Genomic DNA, 24,771 nt, shown 5'->3' with positions numbered 1-24,771 from the left:
GACCAAAGATAACCTTGAAGGAGCTGCAAAACTCCAAGGCGGAGATTGTAGTATCTGTCCATAGGACCACTTTAAGCCATACACTCCACAGAGCTGGGCTTTACGGAAGAGTGGCCAGAAAAAAAGCCATTGCTTAAAGAAAAAAATAAGCAAACACATTTGGTGTTCGCCAATGTAACGAATGTCGTCGGGAGAAGGAGAAGACCAAGGTGCAGCGTGGTAAGTATTCATAATACTTTTAATAAATACGAATACTAAACAAAAAACAACAAACGACAAACGAACAGTTCTGCAAGGTGCAATACACAAAACAGAAAACAACTACCCACAAACACAGGTGGAAACAGGCTACCTAAGTATGGTTCTCAATCAGAGAGAACGATTGACAGCTGCCTCTTATTGGGAACCATACCAGGCCAAACACATAGAAAAGGACAACATAGAACAAAACATAGAATGCCCACCCCAACTCACGCCCTGACCAACCAAAATAGAGACATAAAAATAATCTCTAAGGTCAGGGCGTGACAGCCAAATGGCATGTGGGAGACCCCAAACATATGGAAGAAGGTACTCTGTTTAGATAATACAAAAATTTACTTTTTTTCCATCAAGGAATTTTTTGGGCACAAAACCAACACCTTGCATCACCCTGAGAACACCATCCCCACAGTGAAGCATGGTGGTGGCAGCATCATGCTGTGGGGATGTTTTTCATCGGCAGGAACTGGGAAATTGGTCAGATTTGAAGGAATGATGGATGGTGCTAAATACAGGGACATTCTTGAGTTTCAATCTTCTTGAGATTTCAGACTGGGATGGAAGTTCACCTTCCAGCAGGACAATGACCCTAAGCATACTGCTAAAGCAACACTCGATTAACTTCTCTGGGATATGTCGAACGGTAGCGTCCCACTTGGCCAAAACCCAGAAAAAATGTAGCGCGCCAAATTCAAATATATTACTACAAAAATCTATCTTTCATGAAATAACACATGAAAGACACCAAATTAAAGCTACACATGTTGTGAATCCAGCCAACATGTCTGATTTCAAAAAGTATTTACGGCGAAAGCACACCAAACGATTATGTTAGCTCAGTACATAGCCACAGACAAACACAGCCATTTTCCCAGCAAAAGATAGTAGCCACAAAAAGCAGAAATAGAGATAAAATGAATCACTAACCTTCGATGATCTTCATCAGATGACACTCATAGGACATCATGTTACACAATACATGTATGTTTTGATCGATAATGTGCATATTTATATCCACAAATCTCGGTTTACATTGGCGCCATGTTCAGAAATGCCTCCAAAATATCCGGAGAAATTGCAGAGAGCCACGTCAAATAACAGAAATACTCATCATAAACTTTGATGAAAGATACATGTTTTACATAGAATTAAAGATACACTTGTTCTTAATGCAACCGCTGTGTCAAATTTCAAAAAAACTTTACGTAAAAAGCACACCATGCAATAATCTGAGACTGCGCTCAAAAATAACAACATTTCTCCGCCATGTTGGAGTCAACAGAAATACGAAATTACATCATAAATATTCCCTTACCTTTGATCATCGTCATCAGAATGCACTCCCATGTTTTGTTCGATAATGTCCATTACTTATGTCTAAGTAGCTACTTTTGCTAGTCTGTAGAGTCTTTAGTGCACATGTCCAAACGCTTGCCCAGATGCAGGCGAACTCGGACGAAAACTTCAAAAAGTTATATAACAGGTCGAATAAACTGGTCAAACTAAGTAAAGAATCAATCTTCAGGATGTTGTTATCATATATATCCAATAACGTTCCAACCGGAGCATTCCTTCGTGTCTGTAGAAGTTATGGAACGCAAGGCGATATCATGAGGAAAGCGCATGACCAGGAACTGGCAATCTGCCAGACCACTGACTCATTCCCCTCCCATCCGGCCCCACAACACAGCATAAGCTTCATTCCACGTTCTACAGACTGTTGACATCTAGTGGAAGGCGTAGGAAGTGCAAACAGATCCATATCGTACAGGGAATTGAATAGGCGATGAGTTGAACGTTGACCAGTCTCAGAATTCTCACTTCCTGTTTGGATTTTTTCTCAGGTTTTTGCCTGCCATATGAGTTCTGTTATACTCACAGACATCATTCAAACAGTTTTAGAAACTTCATAGTGTTTTATATCCAATAGTAATAATAATATGCATATATTAGCATCTTGGACAGAGTAGGAGGCAGTTCACTATGGGCACGCAATTCATCCAAATGTGAAAATGCTGCCCCCTATATCAAAGAAGTTTATTGGGAAACATTTAAATGTCTTGAAATGGCCTAGTCAAAGCCCAGACCTCAATCCAATTAAGAATCGGTGGTATGACTTAAAGTTTGCTATTCACCAGTAAGAACACATCCAACTTGATGATGCTTTAGCAATTTTGACTTGAAGAATGGCAAAAAATCCCAGTGGCTAGATGTGCCAAGCTTATAGAGACATATCCCAAGAGACTTGCAGCTGTAATTGCTGCAACAGGTGGCTCTACAAAATATTGACTTTGGGGGGATGAATAGTTATGCACTCTCAAGTTAAAAACGTTTCTTTTTTTTGTCTTATCTCTTGTTTTTTCACCAAAAATATTTTGCATCTTCAAAGTGGTAGTCATGTTGTGTAAATCAAATGATACCAACCCCACAAAAATATATTTTAATTCCAGGTTGTAAGGCAACAAAATAGGAAAAATGCCAAGGGGGTGAATACTTTCACAAGGCACTAAAACAAAGAACAAACAGCAAACATATATACATGGTCAATTGCAAATCAGAAGGTACTGGATTCTACAATTACATTGAATGAACTACAGGACAAAGTACAAACCCTCCAACCCAAATAGGCCTGTGGTGTTTATGGTTTCCTAAATGAAATTATAAATTAAACAGACCACAAATTCCAATTGGCTAAACTTAAACTCTTTAATATAATCGTCAGTTCATGCATCTTCCCCAATATTTGGAACCAAGGATTGATCATCTCAATCCACAAAAGTCGAGACAAATTTGTCCCCAATAACTAACATGGGATCATTTACAATCTAATTGCTTCTTAGGGCAGAGCACTGGGGAACTTGAAATGACACTTAAATTGTTTGAGAGTATGTGCCTGAATCAAGGACTTCTATACTGTGACAATCGGCCAAAGTAGGCACATAAATGAATGGCCAGCCCTTTGTGTTGTTGATGGACTCACTGATTTCTCAGTCACTCAGTGACCCCTTCATCAGGTAATAGACAGCCATGACACTAGATGGGCTGACACTGGATGGACTGACACTAGATGGGCTGACACTAGATGGGCTGACACTAGATGGGCTGACACTAGATGGGCTGACACTAGATGGGCTGAAACTAGATGGGCTGACACTAGATGGGCTGGCACTGGATGGGCTGACACTAGATGGGCTGAAACTAGATGGGCTGACACTGGATGGGCTGACACTGGATGGGCTGACACTGGATGGGCTGACACTAGATGGGCTGAAACTAGATGGGCTGAAACTGGATGGGCTGACACTGGATGGGCTGACACTGGATGGGCTGACACTGGATGGGCTGACACTGGATGGACTGACACTGGATGGGCTGACACTGGATGGGCTGACACTGGATGGGCTGAAACTAGATGGGCTGAAACTAGATGGGCTGAAACTAGATGGGCTGACACTAGATGGGCTGAAACCAGATGGGCTGACACTGGATGGGCTGACACTGGATGGGCTGAAACTACTACTGTACAAGGCTTAGGGTAGTGACTTTGTAAGAACGTCTCTGGATAAGAGTCTGCTAAATGATAATAATGTAAAGTGTTTGCTACCGGGGAGGACCTAGATTCTCTGGGTTCATTTGCAGTTTGATGGGAAGAGGTGATAGTTGGGTTAGAGACTGGTTGATCTTATCAGATGTTTAAGGGAACGAGACCCAGCAAATTGTTTCTAACATGGTTATACTTTCTTTCAAATTACAGACAGAAAAGTGTTGAATCGTCATCTATAAGTCTATGCCAGCAGGTGTATCGCACTGGTCATCCCCAAAGCCAACACCTCGTTGGCGGCCTTTCCTTCCAGTTCTCTGCTGCCAATGACTGGAACGAACTGCAAAAATCTTTGAAGCTGGAGATTTATATTTCCCTCACTAACTTTAAACATCAGCTATCTGAGCAGCTTACCGATCGCTGTAGCTGTACAATCCCATCTGTAAATAGCCCAACCAATCTAACTACCTCATCCTGATATTGTTTTTATTTACTTTTCTGCTCTTTTGCACACCAGTATTTTTACTTGCACATCACCATCTGCTCATCTATCACTCCAGTGTTAATCTGCTAAATTGTAATTACTTAGCTACTATGGCCTATTTATTGCCTTACCACCAAATGCCATTTGCACACACTGTATATATACTTTTTTTTCTATTGTGTTATTGACTGTACGCTTGTTTATTCCATGTGTAACTCTGTTGTTGTTTGTGTCGCACTGCTTTGCTTTATCTTGGCCAGGTCGCAGTTGTAAATGAGAACTTGTTCTCAACTAGCTTACCTAGTTAAATATAGGTGAAATAAAAAAATTAAATAAAAATTATTATGCTGTCCTAAAATGTTTCCCGTGAACTTCGAGTGACCAACCTAATCTGACATAAGGTCCGGTATCCATTTTAGGACACCCTCAGTCTCAAGCATCAAACCTCGCTGTTAAAGTTTAGTGCTTATTGTCACTGTTTGTCCCATACTTCCAAAGGATGCTTGGTCTTTGTTTTCCCTGGTGTTTTTAAGGTAGACATTTAATGCCTCTCTGACATAAACAGCCGTTTACAGCCATCTACAGTAGCAGACTGTAAAAGTTCAACTTTTTCATGTGCCGCTTTGGGGACTATAAAGCGTATTCAATCTAAAGACGGGTAAATGGACCAAGGTGTTCAGCGGTAACGGCGACAAACATCTGTGCTTTATATTTTCTTAATGCTTGCAGGTATTAATCCTTAATGTATCCTTGGCAGCGCTATCACAAACTCTGTGATTGCCTAGCTATTACGGCTGACCTCTCAACCGTTTACCAGGGGAGGGAAGGGCACATACTACTACTTATTTCACCAGAGGCTCTAAGCTTTAGAAAGTAGAGGGAATTAAGGGTCCGAAGCGCCAAATGAAACGTGTAATATAAAACTAGAATACAAAACTTTTACGCACCAATGTTTTTGTTAGCAAGCTGTTTCTAGTAGGTTGGTACAGGATGTGAGTGTACCCTCCATGAATACTAGTTGTTTACAAATGTCTAGAAGGATCATCACTTATCATAACTTGGTGTTCTAAATGATGTCATAGTTATCGACATGGACGTTGACTCAATAGAATAGGATTATGTTAAACTTGATGTAAACTCCTACATAGTGTACGTACAATTTGTCTATGGCTGGCTTTGAAAGACTCTGATCTCTCCACCGTGTCAGTGGTCTCAGATGGAAGGTAAAGGATTAACTGACACCTGCTGACCCATGCATAAAAAGGGGCACTATTGCTCACGACCTTCATTACTGTTTGGGCCGGGAGCCATTCTCAGATGACGAGCGCTTTTCCAGGAGTATTCAGGAACACTGCCAAGATTCTGATTGAGACCAAACTGAACGCAGTGTGTCTGTCCACTCAGCCTTACTCTCATAGGCCATCTGTTAGGGTCCATTTAAAAAAATACGTCTCTCTTTCTTTCTTATTTTCTCTCTCTCTCTCTGTCTCTGTCACTCTCTCACTCTCTCACTCTGTCTCTCTGTCTCTCTGTCTCTCTGTCTCTCTGTCTCTGTCTCTGTCTCTCTCTCTCTCTCTCTCGCTCTCTCTCTCTCTCTCTCGCTCTCTCTTTCTCTCTCGCTCTCTCTCTTGCTCTCTCTCTCTCTCTCTTGCTCTCGCTCTCTCTCTTGCTCTCTCTCTCTCTCTCTCTCTCTCTCTTGCTCTCTCTCTCTCTCTCTCTTGCTCTCTCTCTCTCTTTCTCTCTCTCTCTCTCTCTCTTTCTCTTCTCTCTCATTTCTCTTTCTCACTCACATATACAGTTGTGTGTTCGTGTAACAATGTGAAAAGACTGAGTTTTTGCACATCATCAGAACAACGGCAGTGGAGGTGAGAATGACTAACACATTGCTATGGACACCTTACCTGTAAACACAGGTGCCATCTAATTTACATATCTCAGCGAGAGGAGGTTAGGGTGACTCACTGATACCCAATCAACTGACGCCAGAAAAGGGAGTGTGGCATATCAAGAAACAGCATGATCATTACACAGGGGTACCTAAAATGTGCAGTTTTGTCACACAACACAATGCCACAAATGTCTCAAGTTTTGAGGGAGTGTTCAATTAGCATGCTGACTGCAGGAATGTCCAAAAGAGCTGTTACCAGAGAATTTAATGTTCATTTCTCTACCATAAACCACCTCCAACGTCGTTTTAGAGAATTTGGCAGTACGTCCAACCGGCCTCACAACCGCAGGCCATGTGTAACCATGCCAGCACAGGACCTCCATATCCGGTATCTTCACCTCTGGGAAAGTCTGAGACAGGCTCTCGGACAGCTGATGAACCTGTCGGTTTGTACAAGCATTTGCGTGCTCCTCGTCCAAACTTGGGTCTTGGACCTGAATGCAGATCGGGATCGTAAACGAGTTCAGTTGTCAGATTCTCAACTTCGATGGCCACTGGCACACTGGAGAAGTGTGCTCTTCACTGATGAGTCACGGTTTCAACTGTACCGGGCAGATGGCAGACAGCGTGTATGGCGTTGTTTGGGCGACTGTCCCATGGGGTTGGGTTATGGTATGGAGCAGGCATAAACTACGGACAACGAACACACTTGCATTTTATCAATGGTAATTTGAATGCACAGAGATACTGTGACGAGACCCTGAGGCCCGTTGTTGTGCCATTCATCCGCCGCCATCACCTCATGTTTCAGCATGATAATGCACGGCCCAATGTCGCTATCATCTGTACACAATTCCTGGAAGCTGAAAATGTCCCAGTTATTCCATTGCCTGCATACTCGCCAGACAAGTCACCCACTGAGCATGTTTGGGATGCTCTGGATTGACGTGTACGACAGCATTCTCCAGTTCCCTCCAATATCCAGCAACTTCGTACAGCCATTGAAGAGGAGTGGGACAACATTTTTACAGGCCACAATTAACAGTCTGATCAACTCTATGCTCATGTGCTGGATGAGGCAAAAAAAACTGTCGGTATCTTGTGGTCACACCAGATACTGACTGGCTTTCTGATCCACGCCCCTGCCTTTTTTCAAGGTAAGCTGCATATCTGCATTCCCAATCATGTGAAATCCATATAGATCAGAGCCTAATAAATGTATTTCAATTGAATGGTTCCTTATACAAACTGTAACTCAGTCAAATCTTTGAAATTGTTGTGTTTATATTTTTGATCAGGATTGAGGATCAGAGTAAAAGAGAGCTGGTGAGAAAGTGTGAAGGAGAGAACAAAGAGTCAATGAGGACACCTTCAGACAGGGACAATGAGCACAGACAGGGACAATGAGGACACCTTCAGACAGGGACAATGAGCACAGACAGGGACAATGAGGACACCTTCAGACAGGGACAATGAGGACACCTTCAGTCAGGGCCAATGAGGGCACCTTCAGTCAGGGACAATGAGGGCCCCTTCAGTCAGGGCCAATGAGGACACCTTCAGTCAGGGCCAATGAGAACACCTTCAGTCAGGGCCAATGAGGGCACCTTCAGTCAGGGCCAATGAGGACACCTTCAGACAGGGACAATGAGGACACCTTCAGTCAGGGCCAATGAGGACACCTTCAGACAGGGCCAATGAGGACACCTTCAGTCAGGGACAATGAGGACAACTTCAGTCAGGGACAATGAGGACACATTCAGACAGGGACAATGAGGGCACCTTCAGTCAGGGACAATGAGGGCACCTTCAGTCAGGGACAATGAGGGCACCTTCAGTCAGGGACAAGGAGGACACCTTCAGACAGGGACAATGAGGGCACCTTCAGTCAGGGACAATGAGGGCACCTTCAGTCAGGGACAATGAGGACACCTTCAGTCAGGGACAATGAGGACACCTTCAGACAGGGACAATGAGGACACCTTCAGACAGGGACAATGAGGACACCTTCAGACAGGGACAATGAGCACAGACAGGGACAATGAGGACACCTTCAGACAGGGACAATGAGGACACCTTCAGACAGGGACAATGAGGACACCTTCAGTCAGGGACAAAGCTCTGGAAAACACACAGAGAAAGACCAGAGTTGACCATAGACATAGCAACAAATAAAAAAAATGAAGCCAATTAGACAGCCATAGATACAACTAAGTCAATTCCCACGACAGGTACTCATAGACTTTAGAGTGTATTCATGAATACTGTCTGAATGCTGGAAATCCGTGGAAAGTATAACTCCCGGTTTGGAGTTGACATTTTAGCATCTCTTTGAGTAAGACTGTGTATTTTGCTAACAGTAAACTTCAGTTGAAACGTAAATGTGTATACTCGTATATATTCGGTGTAATATTATTTCTTAAAGGACATACTGTACATGGCCTTTGTGAGGCCAGTGCCATGCAGACTAGGCTGTGTAATGCATGGTGATGTCTCTATGTTGGCCTCGGCCTCTCCTTCAGGCCTCAGTAGCCAGCGGCAGCGGGGAAGATGGTTGACAATTACCTCTGCCATTGGGCTGTTCTGTCCTGTTACCCGGGTTACGGTGGCCAGGGTCCCTGTGTGTGGCAGTCAAATCACTGGATAATGTTGGTGGCGTCGGGGCACCTGCTGGGACGGCATGTGGTGAACAATTTCTCTAGAACATTCTGCTGCCTGCTCTTAATGGAAAAGACACGGACAGGCTCATCTCTGACCTCATGGATACTTGCACATTCCAATTTGAAAATGTTTTTTGGGGACTTTCGTCTCGCTTTTCTCATCTGCTCTTGTTATCACATGAAATTTGGAGATAGAAAGGATTGTCATCAGTGTGAACACAGGTAGTCTTTGGACAATCTAGAAAGATGCCGGATTTACCTCGTTGTTAGCTCATGATTTATCCTGTTTGGTTGTTGTTCAGTAGTTTTGTTTGGTGTTGTATTATTGTTGTGTCACAATACTGATTGAATTATGGTTCATTGTGGAGCTTAGAATGACCATCTGTTCTGAGGTTGTGTTGTTGTGTTGTTGTGTTGTTGTGTTGTTGTGTCCGTATTGGTGTTGTGTTGTTGTGTCCGTAGCGATGTTGTGTCCATAGTGTTGTTGTGTTGTTGTGTTGTTGTGTTGATGTGTTGTTGTGTTGATGTATCCTTAGTGTTGTGTTGTTGTGTCCGTAGTGTTGTTGTGTTGTTGTGTCCGTAGTGTTGTTGTGTTGTTGTGTTGTTGTGTCCGTAGTGTTGTTGTGTTGTTGTGTTGTTGTGTCCGTAGTGTTGTTGTGTTGTTGTGTTGTTGTGTTGTTGTTTCCGTAGTGTTGTTATGTTGTTGTTTCCGTAGTGTTGTTATGTTGTTGTGTCCGTAGTGTTGTTGTGTTGTTGTGTCCGTAGTGTTGTTGTGTTGTTGTGTTGTTGTTTCCGTAGTGTTGTTGTGTTGTTGTGTTGTTATGTTGTTGTTTCCGTAGTGTTGTTGTGTTGTTGTATCCTTAGTGTTGTGTTGTTGTGTCCGTAGTGTTGTTGTGTTGTTGTATCCTTAGTGTTGTGTTGTTGTGTCCGTAGTGTTGTTGTGTTGTTGTGTCCGTAGTGTTGTTGTGTTGTTGTGTCCGTAGTGTTGTTGTGTTGATGTATCCTTAGTGTTGTGTTGTTGTGTCCGTAGTGTTGTTGTGTTGATGTATCCTTAGTGTTGTGTTGTTGTGTCCGTAGTGTTGTTGTGTTGTTGTGTCCGTAGTGTTGTTATGTTGTTGTGTCCGTAGCGATGTTGTGTCCATAGTGATGATGTGTCTGTAATGGTGTTGTGTCCATAGTGATGCTGTGTCCGTAGTGCTGTTTTGTCCATAGTGGTGCTGTGTCCGTAGCGGCATTGTGTCCGTAGCGGTTGAAACGTAAATGTGTTGTTATCACATGAAATTTGGAGTTGTGTCCGTAGTGCGGGTATGTTGTTGTGTCCGTAGCGGCATTGTGTCCGTAGCGGCATTGTGTCCGTAGCGCGGGTATGTTGTTGTGTCCGTAGCGGCATTGTGTCCGTAGCGGCATTGTGTCCGTAGCGGCATTGTGTCCGTAGCGGCATTGTGTCCGTAGTGTGGGTATGTTGTTGTGTCCGTAGCGGCATTGTGTCCGTAGTGTGGGTATGTTGTTGTGTCCGTAGTGTGTTGTTGTGTCCGTAGTGTGGGTATGTTGTTGTGTCCGTAGTGTGGGTATGTTGTTGTGTCCGTAGTGTGGGTATGTTGTTGTGTCCGTAGTGTGGGTATGTTGTTGTGTCCGTAGTGTGGGTATGTTGTTGTGTCCGTAGTGTGGGTATGTTGTTGTGTCCGTAGTGTGGGTATGTTGTTGTGTCCGTAGTGTGGGTATGTTGTGTCCGTAGTGTGGGTATGTTGTTGTGTCCGTAGTGTGGGTATGTTGTTGTGTCCGTAGTGCGGGTATGTTGTTGTGTCCGTAGCGGCATTGTGTCCGTAGTGTGGGTATGTTGTTGTGTCCGTAGCGGCATTGTGTCCGTAGTGTGGGTATGTTGTTGTGTCCGTAGCGGCATTGTGTCCGCAGCGGCATTGTGTCCGTAGTGTGGGTATGTTGTTGTGTCCGTAGTGCGGGTATGTTGTTGTGTCCGTAGCGGCATTGTGTCCGCAGCGGCATTGTGTCCGTAGCGCGGGTATGTTGTTGTGTCCGTAGCGGCATTGTGTCCGTAGCGGCATTGTGTCCGTAGCGGCATTGTGTCCGTAGTGTGGGTATGTTGTTGTGTCCGTAGCGGCATTGTGTCCGTAGTGTGGGTATGTTGTTGTGTCCGTAGTGTGGGTATGTTGTTGTGTCCGTAGTGTGGGTATGTTGTTGTGTCCGTAGTGTGGGTATGTTGTTGTGTCCGTAGTGTGGGTATGTTGTTGTGTCCGTAGTGTGGGTATGTTGTTGTGTCCGTAGTGTGGGTATGTTGTTGTGTCCGTAGTGTGGGTATGTCGTTGTGTCCGTAGCGACGTTGTGTCCGTAGCGACGTTGTGTCCGTAGCGGCGTTGTGTCCGTAGCGACGGTGTGTCCGTAGCGGCGTTGTGTCCGTAGCGGCGTTGTGTCCGTAGCGGCGTTGTGTCCGTAGCGGCGTTGTGTCCGTAGCGGCGTTGTGTCCGTAGCGACGTTGTGTCCGTAGCGACGTTGTGTCCGTAGTGTTGGTCTGTTGATGTATCCTTAGTGTTATGTTGTTGTGTCCATAGCGTTGTTGTGTCCGTAGTGTTGTTGTGTTGATGTATCCTTAGTGTTGTGTTGTTGTGTCCGTAGTGTTGTTGTGTTGATGTATCCTTAGTGTTGTGTTGTTGTGTCCGTAGTGTTGTTGTGTTGTTGTGTCCGTAGTGTTGTTGTGTTGATGTATCCTTAGTGTTGTGTTGTTGTGTCCGTAGTGTTGTTGTGTTGATGTATCCTTAGTGTTGTGTTGTTGTGTCCGTAGTGTTGTTGTGTTGTTGTGTCCGTAGTGTTGTTGTGTTGATGTATCCTTAGTGTTGTGTTGTTGTGTCCATAGTGTTGTTGTGTTGTTGTGTTGTTGTGTTGTTGTGTCCATAGTGTTGTTGTGTTGTTGTGTTGTTGTGTCCGTAGTGTTGTTGTGTTGATGTATCCTTAGTGTTGTGTTGTTGTATCCATAGTGTTGTTGTGTTGTTGTGTTGTTGTGTTGTTGTGTCCGTAGTGTTGTTGTGTTGTAGTGTTGTTGTGTTGTTGTGTCCGTAGTGTTGTTGTGTTGTTGTATCCTTAGTGTTGTGTTGTTGTATCCATAGTGTTGTTGTGTTGTTGTATCCTTAGTGTTGTGTTGTTGTGTCCATAGTGTTGTTGTGTTGTTGTGTTGTTGTGTTGTTGTGTCCGTAGTGTTGTTGTGTTGTTGTGTCCGTAGTGTTGTTGTGTTGTTGTATCCTTAGTGTTGTGTTGTTGTGTCCATAGTGTTGTTGTGTTGTTGTGTTGTTGTGTTGTTGTGTCCGTAGTGTTGTTGTGTTGTTGTGTCCGTAGTGTTGTTGTGTCCGTAGTGTTGTTGTGTTGTTGTGTCCGTAGTGTTGTTGTGTTGTTGTATCCTTAGTGTTGTGTTGTTGTATCCTTAGTGTTGTGTTGTTGTATCCTTAGTGTTGTGTTGTTGTATCCATAGTGTTGTTGTGCTGTTGTATCCTTAGTGTTGTGTTGTTGTATCCTTAGCGTTGTTGTGTTGATGTATCCTTAGTGTTGTGTTGTTGTGTCCGTAGTGTTGTTGTGTTGTTGCGTCCGTAGTGTTGTTCTATTGTTCTGTCAGTAGTGTTTTCACTTTGTCCAGTACACTATTGATTCTGCTTCAAAATCCTTTTGACAGATTGTTCAGATCCGTCTGAAAAGCCCATTCTTGTTGCCTTGGGTCAGGAAAGCAGGACCTATTTCCAAATGTTAAAGCTGCAATATGTAACTTCTTGGGCAACGTGGACAAAATCAAAAAGAAATATGAGTTATAGCTCTGTCAGTCTCTTTGAAAGCGAGTCTATTTCTGTGCTTCCCGTTCTAAAGTTTTGTTTTTGCGTCTTTAACTTTTGGTTTTGTACAACAGCTTTAAATAGCTGAAAATACAATATTTTGGGTTCTGGAAAATGTATTTCACAATGGTTTAGATGATACAATGATTCTCTACAAAATGACTGCTCGATTTATCACATAAACTGAAATTAGGCGAACAATGAGAATTTTAGAAACCAGGAAATTGAGGAGCTATTCCTGCATATTGCTTATTTAAACAGAAGAAACATTATACTCTGAAACAGCATTATACAAAAGTGATACAACATATGATCAGTTAAGCCCTCTAGTTTGTGATTCTGGGACCTCTATCTACATTTTGAAAATCTACTTCTTTCTTTCCATTCCCTTTCATGCATATAAATCCCACAATATTCTGAGTCTCCCATCTAAATCTCGTATTTTTCAGAGTCTGGAATCCAGTTCACATATTATTCTGAGCCATATTAAAAGAGTTATCATTCGATTATTCTCATTCCTATTCTCCCAAAAGTGTCACGTGTGCTCGCTCTCCGGCCTCTAGGTCACCAGGCTGCTCGTTATGGCGCACACCTGTCACCATTGTTATGCGCACCTGTAATCACTTTCTTGATTAGCTGCCCTATAAATGTGTCACTCTCTTTGGTTCCATTCACCAGGCGTCATTGTTTCTGTTTCATGTCTGTGCGTTGTTCGAGGTTCTTGTTTTGGATCATGTTCTGTTTATTTTATTAATACACTCCTTGAAATTTCTTGCCGACTCTCAGCGCACATCATTACAAAAAAGCTCAGCTACATAATGTAGTACTTTAAACTTCATTTTCTCCCTTTCGGCTCAGAAGAACACTCATTTTTGGGTGTGTGCATGAGTGTGAATAGCTTCCCCATCCTTATCACATGAAGAGGTGGTTCTGAGAGTACCGTCATCCTACATATATTTAGTGTATTCGAAGCAAACATTGGTACACTGATTGTCTTTGAACAAAGCAATTTTTACACTAATATTGGCCACAAATTGCCATTTTTCATTTCACAATAATGGGGGATTCTGCTTTCTGAAAACAACATCCTGCAGTACCCCGGTTAGCCTTGAACTTCATGGCTTTACAAAGAGGGGGCTGTTGTTCTCCCCTGGTGAACAGAGCCAATGAGAGGAGGCAGTGTTTCTCCCTTGGTATACAGAGCCAATGAGAGGGGGCTGTGGTTCTCCCCTGGTGAACAGAGCCAATGAGAGGGGACAGGTGTTCTCCCCTGGTGAACAGAGCCAATGAGAGGGGACAGGTGTTCTCCCCTGGTGAACAGAGCCAATGAGAGGGGACAGGTGTTCTCCCCTGGTGAACAGAGCCAATGAGAGGGGACAGGTGTTCTCCCCTGGTGAACAGAGCCAATGAGAGGGGACAGGTGTTCTCCCCTGGTGAACAGAGCCAATGGCTGTTTATTCGTTTCTGGGACAAAGGATTTTGATCACTTAATTATGACACTGTACCATGTCAGAGCTATAAGAAGCCATTTGTGAGAATAGAGAGTACATAGAAGGAACGTCTGTTTCTACGTTTTAGGGTTCAGAGACAAGCAAGGCTTTTGAGGACTAGATTACTGAATTACACTGTCATGTAGCCAGTGTCAGCGTTGTTCCTGGCCAGGTCCTATAGTCAGGCAAATCTCCTGTCCCAATGACTAACTCTTATAGGAAACATTTACAATGTTCCTTCCCTCCCTTTTAGGATGTTTCAGTATTCACCAGGAACCACTCGTTCTGTTCAGGTAGTACTAAAACAGACAAAGCACTCCAAACAGTGGTTCATTGCCTCGCACCATTTTCTTATCTGTGAGGTATAGCTAGAGAGATAGGGATCTACTGCCAGAGTCAGGCTTGTTGTGGCGAAGAGAGAAAAGCAAAAGAGAAGAAATACTCTGCGGCAAATTGCCTTGAAATAGCATCACCTCCTCCTAGCTTATCAGGAGCTGGATTCAGAAGCCACACTGCACCTCCTCCTAGCTTATCAGGAGCTGCATTCAGAAGCCACACTGCACCTCCTCCTAGCTTATCAGGAGCTGCATTCAGAAACCACACAGCACCTCCTCCTAGCTTATCAGGAGCTGCATTCAGAAGCCACACTGCACCTCCTCCTAGCTTATCAGGAGCTGCATTCAGAAGCCACACTGCACCTCCTCCTAGCTTATCAGGAGCTGCTTTCAGAAGCCACACTGCACCTCCTCCTAGCTTATCAGGAGCTGCATTCAGAAGCCACACTGCACCTCCTCCTAGCTTATCAGGAGCTGCATTCAGAAGCCACACTGCACCTCCTCCTAGCTTATCAGGAGCTGCATTCAGAAGCCACACTGCACCTCCTCCTAGCTTATCAGGACCTGCATTCAGAAGCCACACGGCACCTCCTCCTAGCTTATCAGGAGCTGCATTCAGAAGCCACACTGCACCTCCTCCTAGCTTATCAAGAGCTGCATTCAGAAGCCACACTGCACCTCCTCCTAGCTTATCAGGAGCTGCATTCAGAAGCCACACTGCACCTCCTCCGAGCTCATCAGGAGCTGCATTCAGAAGCCACAGTGCACCTCCTCCTAGCTTATCAGGAGCTGCATTCAAAAGCCACACTGCACCTCCTCCTAGCTTATCAGGAGCTGCATTCAGAAGCCACAGTGCACCTCCTCCTAGCTTATCAGGAGCTGCATTCAGAAGCCACACTGCACCTCCTCCTAGCTTATCAGGAGCTGCATTCAGAAGCCACACTGCACCTCCTCCTAGCTTATCAGGAGCTGCATTCAGAAGCCACACTGCACCTCCTCCTAGCTTATCAGGAGCTGCATTCAGAAGCCACACTGCACCTCCTCCTAGCTTATCAGGAGCTGCATTCAGAAGCCACAGTGCACCTCCTCCTAGCTTATCAGGAGCTGCATTCAGAAGCCACACTGCACCTCCTCCTAGCTTATCATGAGCTGCATTCAGAAGCCACACTGCACCTCCTCCTAGCTTATCAGGAGCTGCATTCAGAAGCCACACTGCACCTCCTCCTAGCTTATCAGGACCTGCATTCAGAAGCCACACGGCACCTCCTCCTAGCTTATCAGGAGCTGCATTCAGAAGCCACACTGCACCTCCTCCTAGCTTATCAAGAGCTGCATTCAGAAGCCACACTGCACCTCCTCCTAGCTTATTAGGAGCTGCATTCAGAAGCCACACTGCACCTCCTCCTAGCTTATCAGGAGCTGCATTCAGAAGCCACACTGTACCTCCTCCTAGCTTATCAGGAGCTGCATTCAGAAGCCACACTGCACCTCCTCCTAGCTTATCAGGAGCTGCATTCAGAAGCCACACTGCACCTCCTCCTAGCTTATCAGGAGCTGCATTCAGAAGCCACACTGTACCTCCTCCTAACTTATCAGGAGCTGCATTCAGAAGCCACACTGCGCGTTTGAGGACGATTGCATTTGCACAGGCCCATCCTGTTTCATGTGAATAAGGCTGTGCTTCGTCTGAGCCATCCTGTGATAGTCGCACCATCGCAGGTTTATTTTCCCTCTAGCTTTCTGCAACTGGCTCAACACACAATGGAGACGAGGGAAGGGAACGATACAGCCTGCCTCTCAGACCTGTTTCTCCCCTTTGTCTTGCAAACTGCATCAAGCCGGTGTCTCAGAACTTGACAAGTAGGGAGAATTGACCTCCTATCAGGAGTGATCAGATTGGTTGACAGGTCTTGCGGCTTACGGCTCTGTTTGGGAGCCGATAAGGAGGAGTCTCCGGTGGATCTCTGTGCCGGGGAAAATCTGCTCTGTTCTCGGGATCCGAGATGTCTTCCGTGTCCATGGGTAGGACGACAGCGGTGGTCCATGTTGAGACCTTTGATGCTGCCTGACGCACTACAAAACGGTTCACAACATGGACGCTCCGCTGTCACAGACAGAAAACCTGACAATACATAGAGAAAGTGAGAGAAAGGGAGAGAGAATGAGAAAGAGATGGAGAGAGAGACAGAGAAAGACCGGGGGAGCGGCTGTGTTTAGATAAGAAATACCTTGGGCCACCTTTATCTGCACAGAATAGGTGATGGGGTCGTCTCTAGGTGATGTTGTCGTCTCTAGGTGATGGGGTCATCTCTAGGTGATGGGGTCGTCTCTCGGTGATTGGGTCGTCTCTAGGTGTGGGATGAATACTGGTGTACCCTACAAGCCAAACACAATTACTGCTATCGAAAACCGAATCTCACGCCCCTATAAATCTCTACTGGGGGGCTGCGGGAAACGGAGGGATGGATGAAGGGATGGAGGGAGGGAAGGAGGGATGGATGGAAGGAGGGAGGGAGAGAGATAAGCCTTCCAGTATGAGCCGGGCATCTAATCCTGCGATTAAATAAGAGCGGTGCGGATTGCCAGATAAAGGACCCGGGCTGCCATTGTCTCCTGGAGATACTGAGGGTAAATCTTCCAGAATGAGGCTCCCATTTCAGCGGGCAGGGTAAAGAGCATGACAAACACAAACACACACGCCCACAGCACACCCTCACACAACACACACACAACACACAGCCAACACACATACACACGACACACACCCACACAACACATACCCCCACACACACCCTCACACAACACAGACTCACCCACGCAACACACACACAACACACATACACACGACACACACCCACACACGCCTACAACACACACCCACACACAGCTACCTACTGTCTCTATCCTTGCAGAAGTGTTGGTCTCAATTGGGGGATGGAAAAGATAGGAAGATACAGGGCAGGACTTAAGATACAACCTGTTCCAAAGTGCACCTTAATGCATATGGACTGGATGCTAATAATATGGAATGGTTAAATGGTGAATGTGCAGTGGAACTGTTCTGTGAGTTTCAAGATACTAGAATACCCTTCATCCTAAAAGTAGATTTTTATGGTGCCTCGGTTCTAAATGTGTTTGTCGATGTTTAAATTAATTGAATGCACAAATATAGAGGTACTTCTGTCCCCTATGAACAAGGTGTCATGAAATCCAGCAGAGCAGCAAATGACTTTTAATGTGTGTTATCATTTTACTGATAACCCTTCAGCTATCTCATAAACAACACATCCATTCTAACCTGCTATTCATTTTTTTTAATACTTGCATGAAACGAAAAGTTTGAAGTGAACATGTGTTAAAACGTGTTAAAATGCCAAATACAAACTGTTTATTAATGTTTAAAATGTTGTTTTTTACAGCGACGACCGATAATGAACGTCTTGAAATTGCCACTAAGAAATTCCCGTTGAAATACGCCCGGCCAGTAGTGGATTGGCTACAGGAGAAAGGTAAACTTAACACAACTTTAAAATGATCTTCTATTGAACTCAAAATTGAACTTTTTCTTTTTGTATTTTCCTGCTGAAATGTAGCTCATTTTCCCACTTCAATAAAGGATTTTAACATGACCTAACATCTTTTGTCAAACTCAAACACACTTTTAAAAACGTAAATCCCATTGATAATTCATAAACACTCTACTCAGTTAAATGGACTGCTAATGAATATTACACAATAATATCGTATTTCATATACTCTGAATCCTTCGAAAATAAGATAATAATAAAATTAAAATTAAATAATAATAAAAAGTATTTCCTAATGTCCCTTTAACATCCATTAAAACCTGAATGCCATTTCAAACACAAGTAAAGGCATCTAATGCATGAATCATCATGCAGTCATACATCTAAAATATTGAGTCAGATAATAATAGTTTGAAGTACAATAATTTATTAATTTATTAATTCATTAACCAGAGTGCTATGTTGATACAATTGGAGAATTACTGCATGAAACTGGGAAAATGATTTCCTAGCCGGTTTACTCAATACCTTCTAAGTCGAGTTTTACCATTTGTCGTTTTAAACTTTAAGATTATGAAGATGTGTTAAGTGGGTGTTACTACTTAGATTTGACATGTATATATCATTTTAGAAATTATTTGACTCATTTGAAGGTTCACAGCCCCTTGTGGTGTACTTCTTTTCTCCATCAGGTTTCTGCCCCTGATTAGCCATTTTCTCCATCAGGTTTCTGCCCCTGATTAGCCCATTTTAACATCAGGTTCCTGCCCCTGATTAGCCATTTTCTCCATCAGGTTTCTGCCCCTGATTAGCCATTTTCTCCATCAGGTTTCTGCCCCTGATTAGCCATTTTCTCCATCAGGTTTCTGCCCCTGATTAGCCCATTTTAACATCAGGTTCCTGCCCCTGATTAGCCATTTTCTCCATCAGGTTTCTGCCCCTGATTAGCCATTTTCTCCACCAGGTTTCTGCCCCTGATTAGCCATTTTCCCCATCAGGTTCCTGCCCCTGATTAGCCCATTTTAACATCAGGTTCCTGCCCCTGATTAGCCCATTTTAACATCAGGTTCCTGCCCCTGATTAGCCCATTTTAACATCAGGTTCCTGCCCCTGATTAGCCCATTTTAACATCAGGTTCCTGCCCCTGATTAGCCCATTTTAACATCAGGTTCCTGCCCCTGATTAGCCCATTTTAACATCAGGTTCCTGCCCCTGATTAGCCCATTTTAACATCAGGTTCCTGCCCCTGATTAGCCCATTTTAACACCAGGTTCCTGCCCCTATTTCTATCTTCAGCATTATTCCTTTTAAACATCAAATCAAAATCAAATCAAGTTTATTTTATATAGCCCTTCGTACATCAGCTAATATCTCGAAGTGCTGTACAGAAACCCAGCCTAAAACCCCAAACAGCAAGCAATGCAGGTGTAGAAGCACGGTGGCTAGGAAAAACTCCCTAGAAAGGCCAAAACCTAGGAAGAAACCTAGAGAGGAACCAGGCTATGAGGGGTGGCCAGTCCTCTTCTGGCTGTGCCGGGTGGAGATTATAACAGAACATGGCCAAGATGTTCAAAATGTTCATAAGTGACAAGCATGGTCAAATAATAATCAGGAATAAATGTCAGTTGGCTTTTCATAGCCGATCATTAAGAGTTGAAAGCAGCAGGTCTGGGACAGGTAGGGGTTCCATAACCGCAGGCAGAACAGTTGAAACTGGAACAGCAGCAAGGCCAGGTGGACTGGGGACAGCAAGGAGTTATCATGCCCGGTAGTCCTGACGTATGGTCCTAGGGCTCAGGTTCTCCGAGAGAGAGAAAGAAAGAGAGAAGGAGAGAATTAGAGAGAGCATACTTAAATTCACACAGGACACTGGATAAGACAGGAGAAGTACTCCAGATATAACCAACTGACCCTAGCCCCCCGACACATAAACTACTGCAGCATAAATACTGGAGGCTGAGACAGGAGGGGTCAGGAGACACTGTGACCCCATCCGATGATACCCCCGGACAGGGCCAAACAGGAAGGATATAACCCCACCCACTTTGCCAAAGCACAGCCCCCGCACCACTAGAGGGATATCTTCAACCACCAACTTACAATCCTGAGACAAGGCCGAGTATAGCCCACAAAGATCTCCACCACAGCACAAACCAAGGGGGGGCGCCAACCCAGACAGGAAGATCACGTCAGTAACTCAACCCACTCAAGTGACGCACCCCTCCTAGGGGCGGCATGAAAGAGCACCAGTAAGTCAGTGACTCAGCCCCTGTAATAGGGTTAGAGGCAGAGAATCCCAGTGGAGAGAGGGGAACCGGCCAGGCAGTGACAGCAAGGGTGGTTCGTTGCTCCAGAGCCTTTCCGTTCACCTTCACACTCCTGGGCCAGACTACACTCAATCATATGACCTACTGAAGAGATAAGTCTTCAGTAAAGACTTAAAGGTTGAGTCTACCCAGTTCCTACCCTTGTTTTCTAGCTTCAGCATTAGCCATAGCCTTTTAAACATAACCCATTCTTTGTCTTCATAGTTTTGGCAACAGCTCTAGCCTTTTTAGATACTGCTGATTAGACGCCGTCCCAAAGGGCCAGTTTGAGGAGACGGACATGAAGCTTTGACCTTTTCCTCTCCTTTTCTTTCCATTCCTCTCTCTCCCCCTTTCTCAGCCTTAGCTCACATCCCTGTCGCATAATTACAGATAACAACATTAAGCCCTTTCTACAGTGATAGCCAGAAGCATTGACCATGTATATGTTGGGTTAGCTTTCTGGATCCCAGGATACTTATAGCCTCCTCAGTTGACCTTTGTTCATAGTTTCAACATAAATGTTTTTTTACGACCCACCTCTCAAACACACACACACACACACACACACACACACACACACACACACACACACACACACACACACACACACACACACACACACACACACACACACACACACACACACACACACACACACACACCGTAAAGTCACGAAGGTTCTATTTATTTTCTAACCTGACAACATCTCAACAACTGTTTAGACACTGAATGAAAAAGCAGGAACATTATTTTGCTGCTCTGTCCGTTGTTATTCCTTGATGTGAATGACTATTTGTCTGGTTTCCTCCTCTAGGCCGGCAGCTTACCATATTCAATACCCAGGCCTTGGTGACCATCGGTGGCAGCGACCGCAGTCGGCCCTTCCAGGGACAGCTGTCCGGCCTCTACTACAATGGCCTGAAGGTCCTCAACATGGCCGCCGAGGGCAACCCCAACATCAAAATCAATGGCAGCGTCCGGTTGGTGGGTGACACGCCCTCTGTGGCCGGGTCGGCCCGCACTACCGCCCAGCCGCCCGAGTTATCCACCACCTTTATTGAGACCACCACCACCATGTCCACCACCACCACCCGCAAGCACCACTCCTCTCCCACAATACAGGTAGGGCTCAGGAATGGGGAGGAGAGGGGAGGGCAGTGGACGGGGAGGAGAGCGGAGGGGATAGGGACGGGTAGGAGGGGGGTAAAGGGATGGGAGGAGAGGAGAGGGGAGGGTAGGGAGGGAGAGGAGAGGGGAGGGCAGTGGACGGGGAGGAGACCGGAGGGGATAGGGACAGGGTGGAGGGGGGTAAAGGGATGGGAGGAGAGGAGAGGGGAGGGTAGGGAGGGAGAGGAGAGGGGACGGGGCGTGGAGGAGAGGAGAGGGGAAGGCAGCGGATGGAACGGGGAGAAGAGGAGAGGGGAGGACAGTGTTCCCTATACAATACATGTCCCCTGAACAGCTGTGTGTGGTGGACCGCGACAGCCCCATCTACTCCCTCTCTCTGGGACAGAGGCACGCTCAGAGGCCCTGTGGTCTAGATGGAGGAATTAGCCCTTCATCATCTCTGCCTGCTTAATAACCACCTAGCCCAGATACCAGTTTTTTTTAAAGCTTTTTTTATTCCACTAAATGAGGCCAGGGAAAGAGAACACTATAGAAACCCTGCCTGTCTGTCATACCTGTCAAACTCGCCCATCTGGCGCTGCAGGAGCAAAGGTTTCTATGTTTTCATTTGATTTTAACCCAGGTATCTATGTCTGTTCATAGTTACTGTCACACTAACCCAGGTCTGTTGTCTATGTCTGTTCATAGTTACGGTCACGCTAACTCAGGTCTCTATGTCTGTTCATAGTTACTGTCACGCTAACCCAGGTCTCTATGTCTGTTCATAGTTACTGTCACGCTAACCCAGGTCTCTATGTCTGTTCATAGATACTGTCACACTAACCCAGGTCTGTTGTCTATGTCTGTTCATAGTTACGGTCACGCTAACTCAGGTCTCTATGTCTGTTCATAGTTACTGTCACTATAACCCAGGTCTCGATGTCTGTTCATAGGTAGTGTCACGCTAACCCATGTCTTTATGTCTGTTCATAGTTACTGTCACGCTAACACAGGTCTCTATGTCTGTTCATAGATACTGTCACACTAACCCAGGTCTGTTGTCTATGTCTGTTCATAGTTACGGTCACGCTAACCCAGGTCTCTATGTCTGTTCATAGTTACTGTCACTATAACCCAGGTCTCGATGTCTGTTCATAGGTAGTGTCACGCTAACCCATGTCTTTATGTCTGTTCATAGTTACTGTCACGCTAACACAGGTCTCTATGTCTGTTCATAGTTACGGTCACGCTAACCCAGGTCTCTATGTCTGTTCATAGTTACGGTCACGCTAACCCAGGTCTCTACGTCTGTTCATAGTTACTGTCACGCTAACCCAGGTCTCTATGTCTGTTCATAGTTACTGTCACGCTAACACAGGTCTCTATGTCTGTTCATAGTTACTGTCACGCTAACCCAGGTCTAAATATCTGTTCATAGTTAGTGTCACGCTAACCCAGGTCTCTATGTCTGTTCATAGTTACTGTCACGCTAACCCAGGTCTCTATGTCTGTTCATAGTTACTGTCACGCTAACCCAGGTCTCTATGTCTGTTCATAGTTACTGTCACGCTAACCCATGTCTGTTGTCTATGTCTGTTCATAGTTACTGTCACGCTAACCCATGTCTGTTGTCTATGTCTGTTCATAGTTACTGTCACGCTAACCCAGGTCTCTATGTCTGTTCATAGTTACTGTCACGCTAACACAGGTCTCTACATCTGTTCATAGTTACTGTCACGCTAACCCAGGTCTCTATGTCTGTTCACAGTTACTGTCACGCTAACCCAGGTCTCTATGTCTGTTCATAGTTACTGTCACGTTAACCCATGTCTCTATGTCTGTTCATAGTTACTGTCACGCTAACCCAGGTCTCTATGTCTGTTCATAGTTACTGTCACGTTAACCCATGTCTCTATGTCTGTTCATAGTTACTGTCACGCTAACCCAGGTCTCTATGTCTGTTCATAGTTACTGTCACGCTAACACAGGTCTCTATGTCTGTTCATAGTTACTGTCACGCTAACCCAGGTCTCTATGTCTGTTCATAGTTACTGTCACGCTAACCCATGTCTGTTGTCTATGTCTGTTCATAGTTACTGTCACGCTAACCCATGTCTGTTGTCTATGTCTGTTCATAGTTACTGTCACGCTAACCCAGGTCTCTATGTCTGTTCATAGTTACTGTCACGCTAACACAGGTCTCTACATCTGTTCATAGTTACTGTCACGCTAACCCAGGTCTCTATGTCTGTTCATAGTTACTGTCACGCTAACCCAGGTCTCTATGTCTGTTCATAGTTACTGTCACGTTAACCCATGTCTCTATGTCTGTTCATAGTTACTGTCACGCTAACCCAGGTCTCTATGTCTGTTCATAGTTACTGTCACGCTAACACAGGTCTCTATGTCTGTTCATAGTTACTGTCACGCTAACCCAGGTCTCTATGTCTGTTCATAGTTACTGTCATGCTAACCCAGTTCTCTATGTCCATAGTTACTGTCATGCTAACCCAGTTCTCTATGTCCATAGTTACTGTCATGCTAACCCAGTTCTCTATGTTCATAGTTACTGTCATGCTAACCCAGTTCTCTATGTTCATAGTTACTGTCATGCTAACCCAGTTCTCTATGTCTGTTCATAGTTACTGTCATGCTAACCCAGTTCTCTATGTCCATAGTTACTGTCATGCTAACCCAGTTCTCTATGTTCATAGTTACTGTCATGCTAACCCAGTTCTCTATGTCCATAGTTACTGTCATGCTAACCCAGTTCTCTATGTTCATAGTTACTGTCATGCTAACCCAGTTCTCTATGTCCATAGTTACTGTCATGCTAACCCAGTTCTCTATGTTCATAGTTACTGTCATGCTAACCCAGTTCTCTATGTTCATAGTTACTGTCATGCTAACCCAGGTCTCTATGTCTGTTCATAGTTACTGTCACGTTAACCCAGGTCTCTATGTCTGTTCATAGTTACTGTCACACTAACCCAGAGCTGTTGACTATGTCTGTTCATAGTTACTGTCATGCTAACCCAGTTCTCTATGTTCATAGTTACTGTCATTCTAACCCAGTTCTCTATGTCCATAGTTACTGTCATGCTAACCCAGGTCTCTATGTCTGTTCATAGTTACTGTCACGCTAACACAGGTCTCTATGTCTGTTCATAGTTACTGTCACGTTAACCCAGGTCTCTATGTCTGTTCATAGTTACTGTCACGCTAACCCAGGTCTCTATGTATGTTCATAGTTACTGTCACGCTAACCCAGGTCTCTATGTCTGTTTATAGTTACTGTCACGCTAACCCAGGTCTCTATGTCTGTTTATAGTTACTGTCATG

General features: G+C 44.8%; 1 protein-coding gene across 1 annotated transcript in view; it reads left to right on the top strand.

The window, feature by feature from the left end:
* The window catches only part of LOC120023001 (neurexin-3a-like), a 734,438-nt gene that overhangs the window by 623,046 nt on the left and 86,621 nt on the right, over nucleotides 1-24,771 (top strand). Inside the window, exons 19-20 of the mRNA XM_038966953.1 lie at nucleotides 17,906-17,995; nucleotides 21,137-21,444. Of these exons, the coding sequence (XP_038822881.1) occupies nucleotides 17,906-17,995; nucleotides 21,137-21,444 (398 nt within the window). The remainder of the gene's footprint in view (nucleotides 1-17,905; nucleotides 17,996-21,136; nucleotides 21,445-24,771) is intronic.

Source organism: Salvelinus namaycush, chromosome 28 (genome assembly GCF_016432855.1).
Source record: "Salvelinus namaycush isolate Seneca chromosome 28, SaNama_1.0, whole genome shotgun sequence".
NCBI classification, from domain to species: domain Eukaryota; kingdom Metazoa; phylum Chordata; class Actinopteri; order Salmoniformes; family Salmonidae; genus Salvelinus; species Salvelinus namaycush.
The sequence above is the reverse complement of the archived record's forward strand: the minus strand, read 5'-3'. Positions and strand labels throughout refer to the sequence as shown.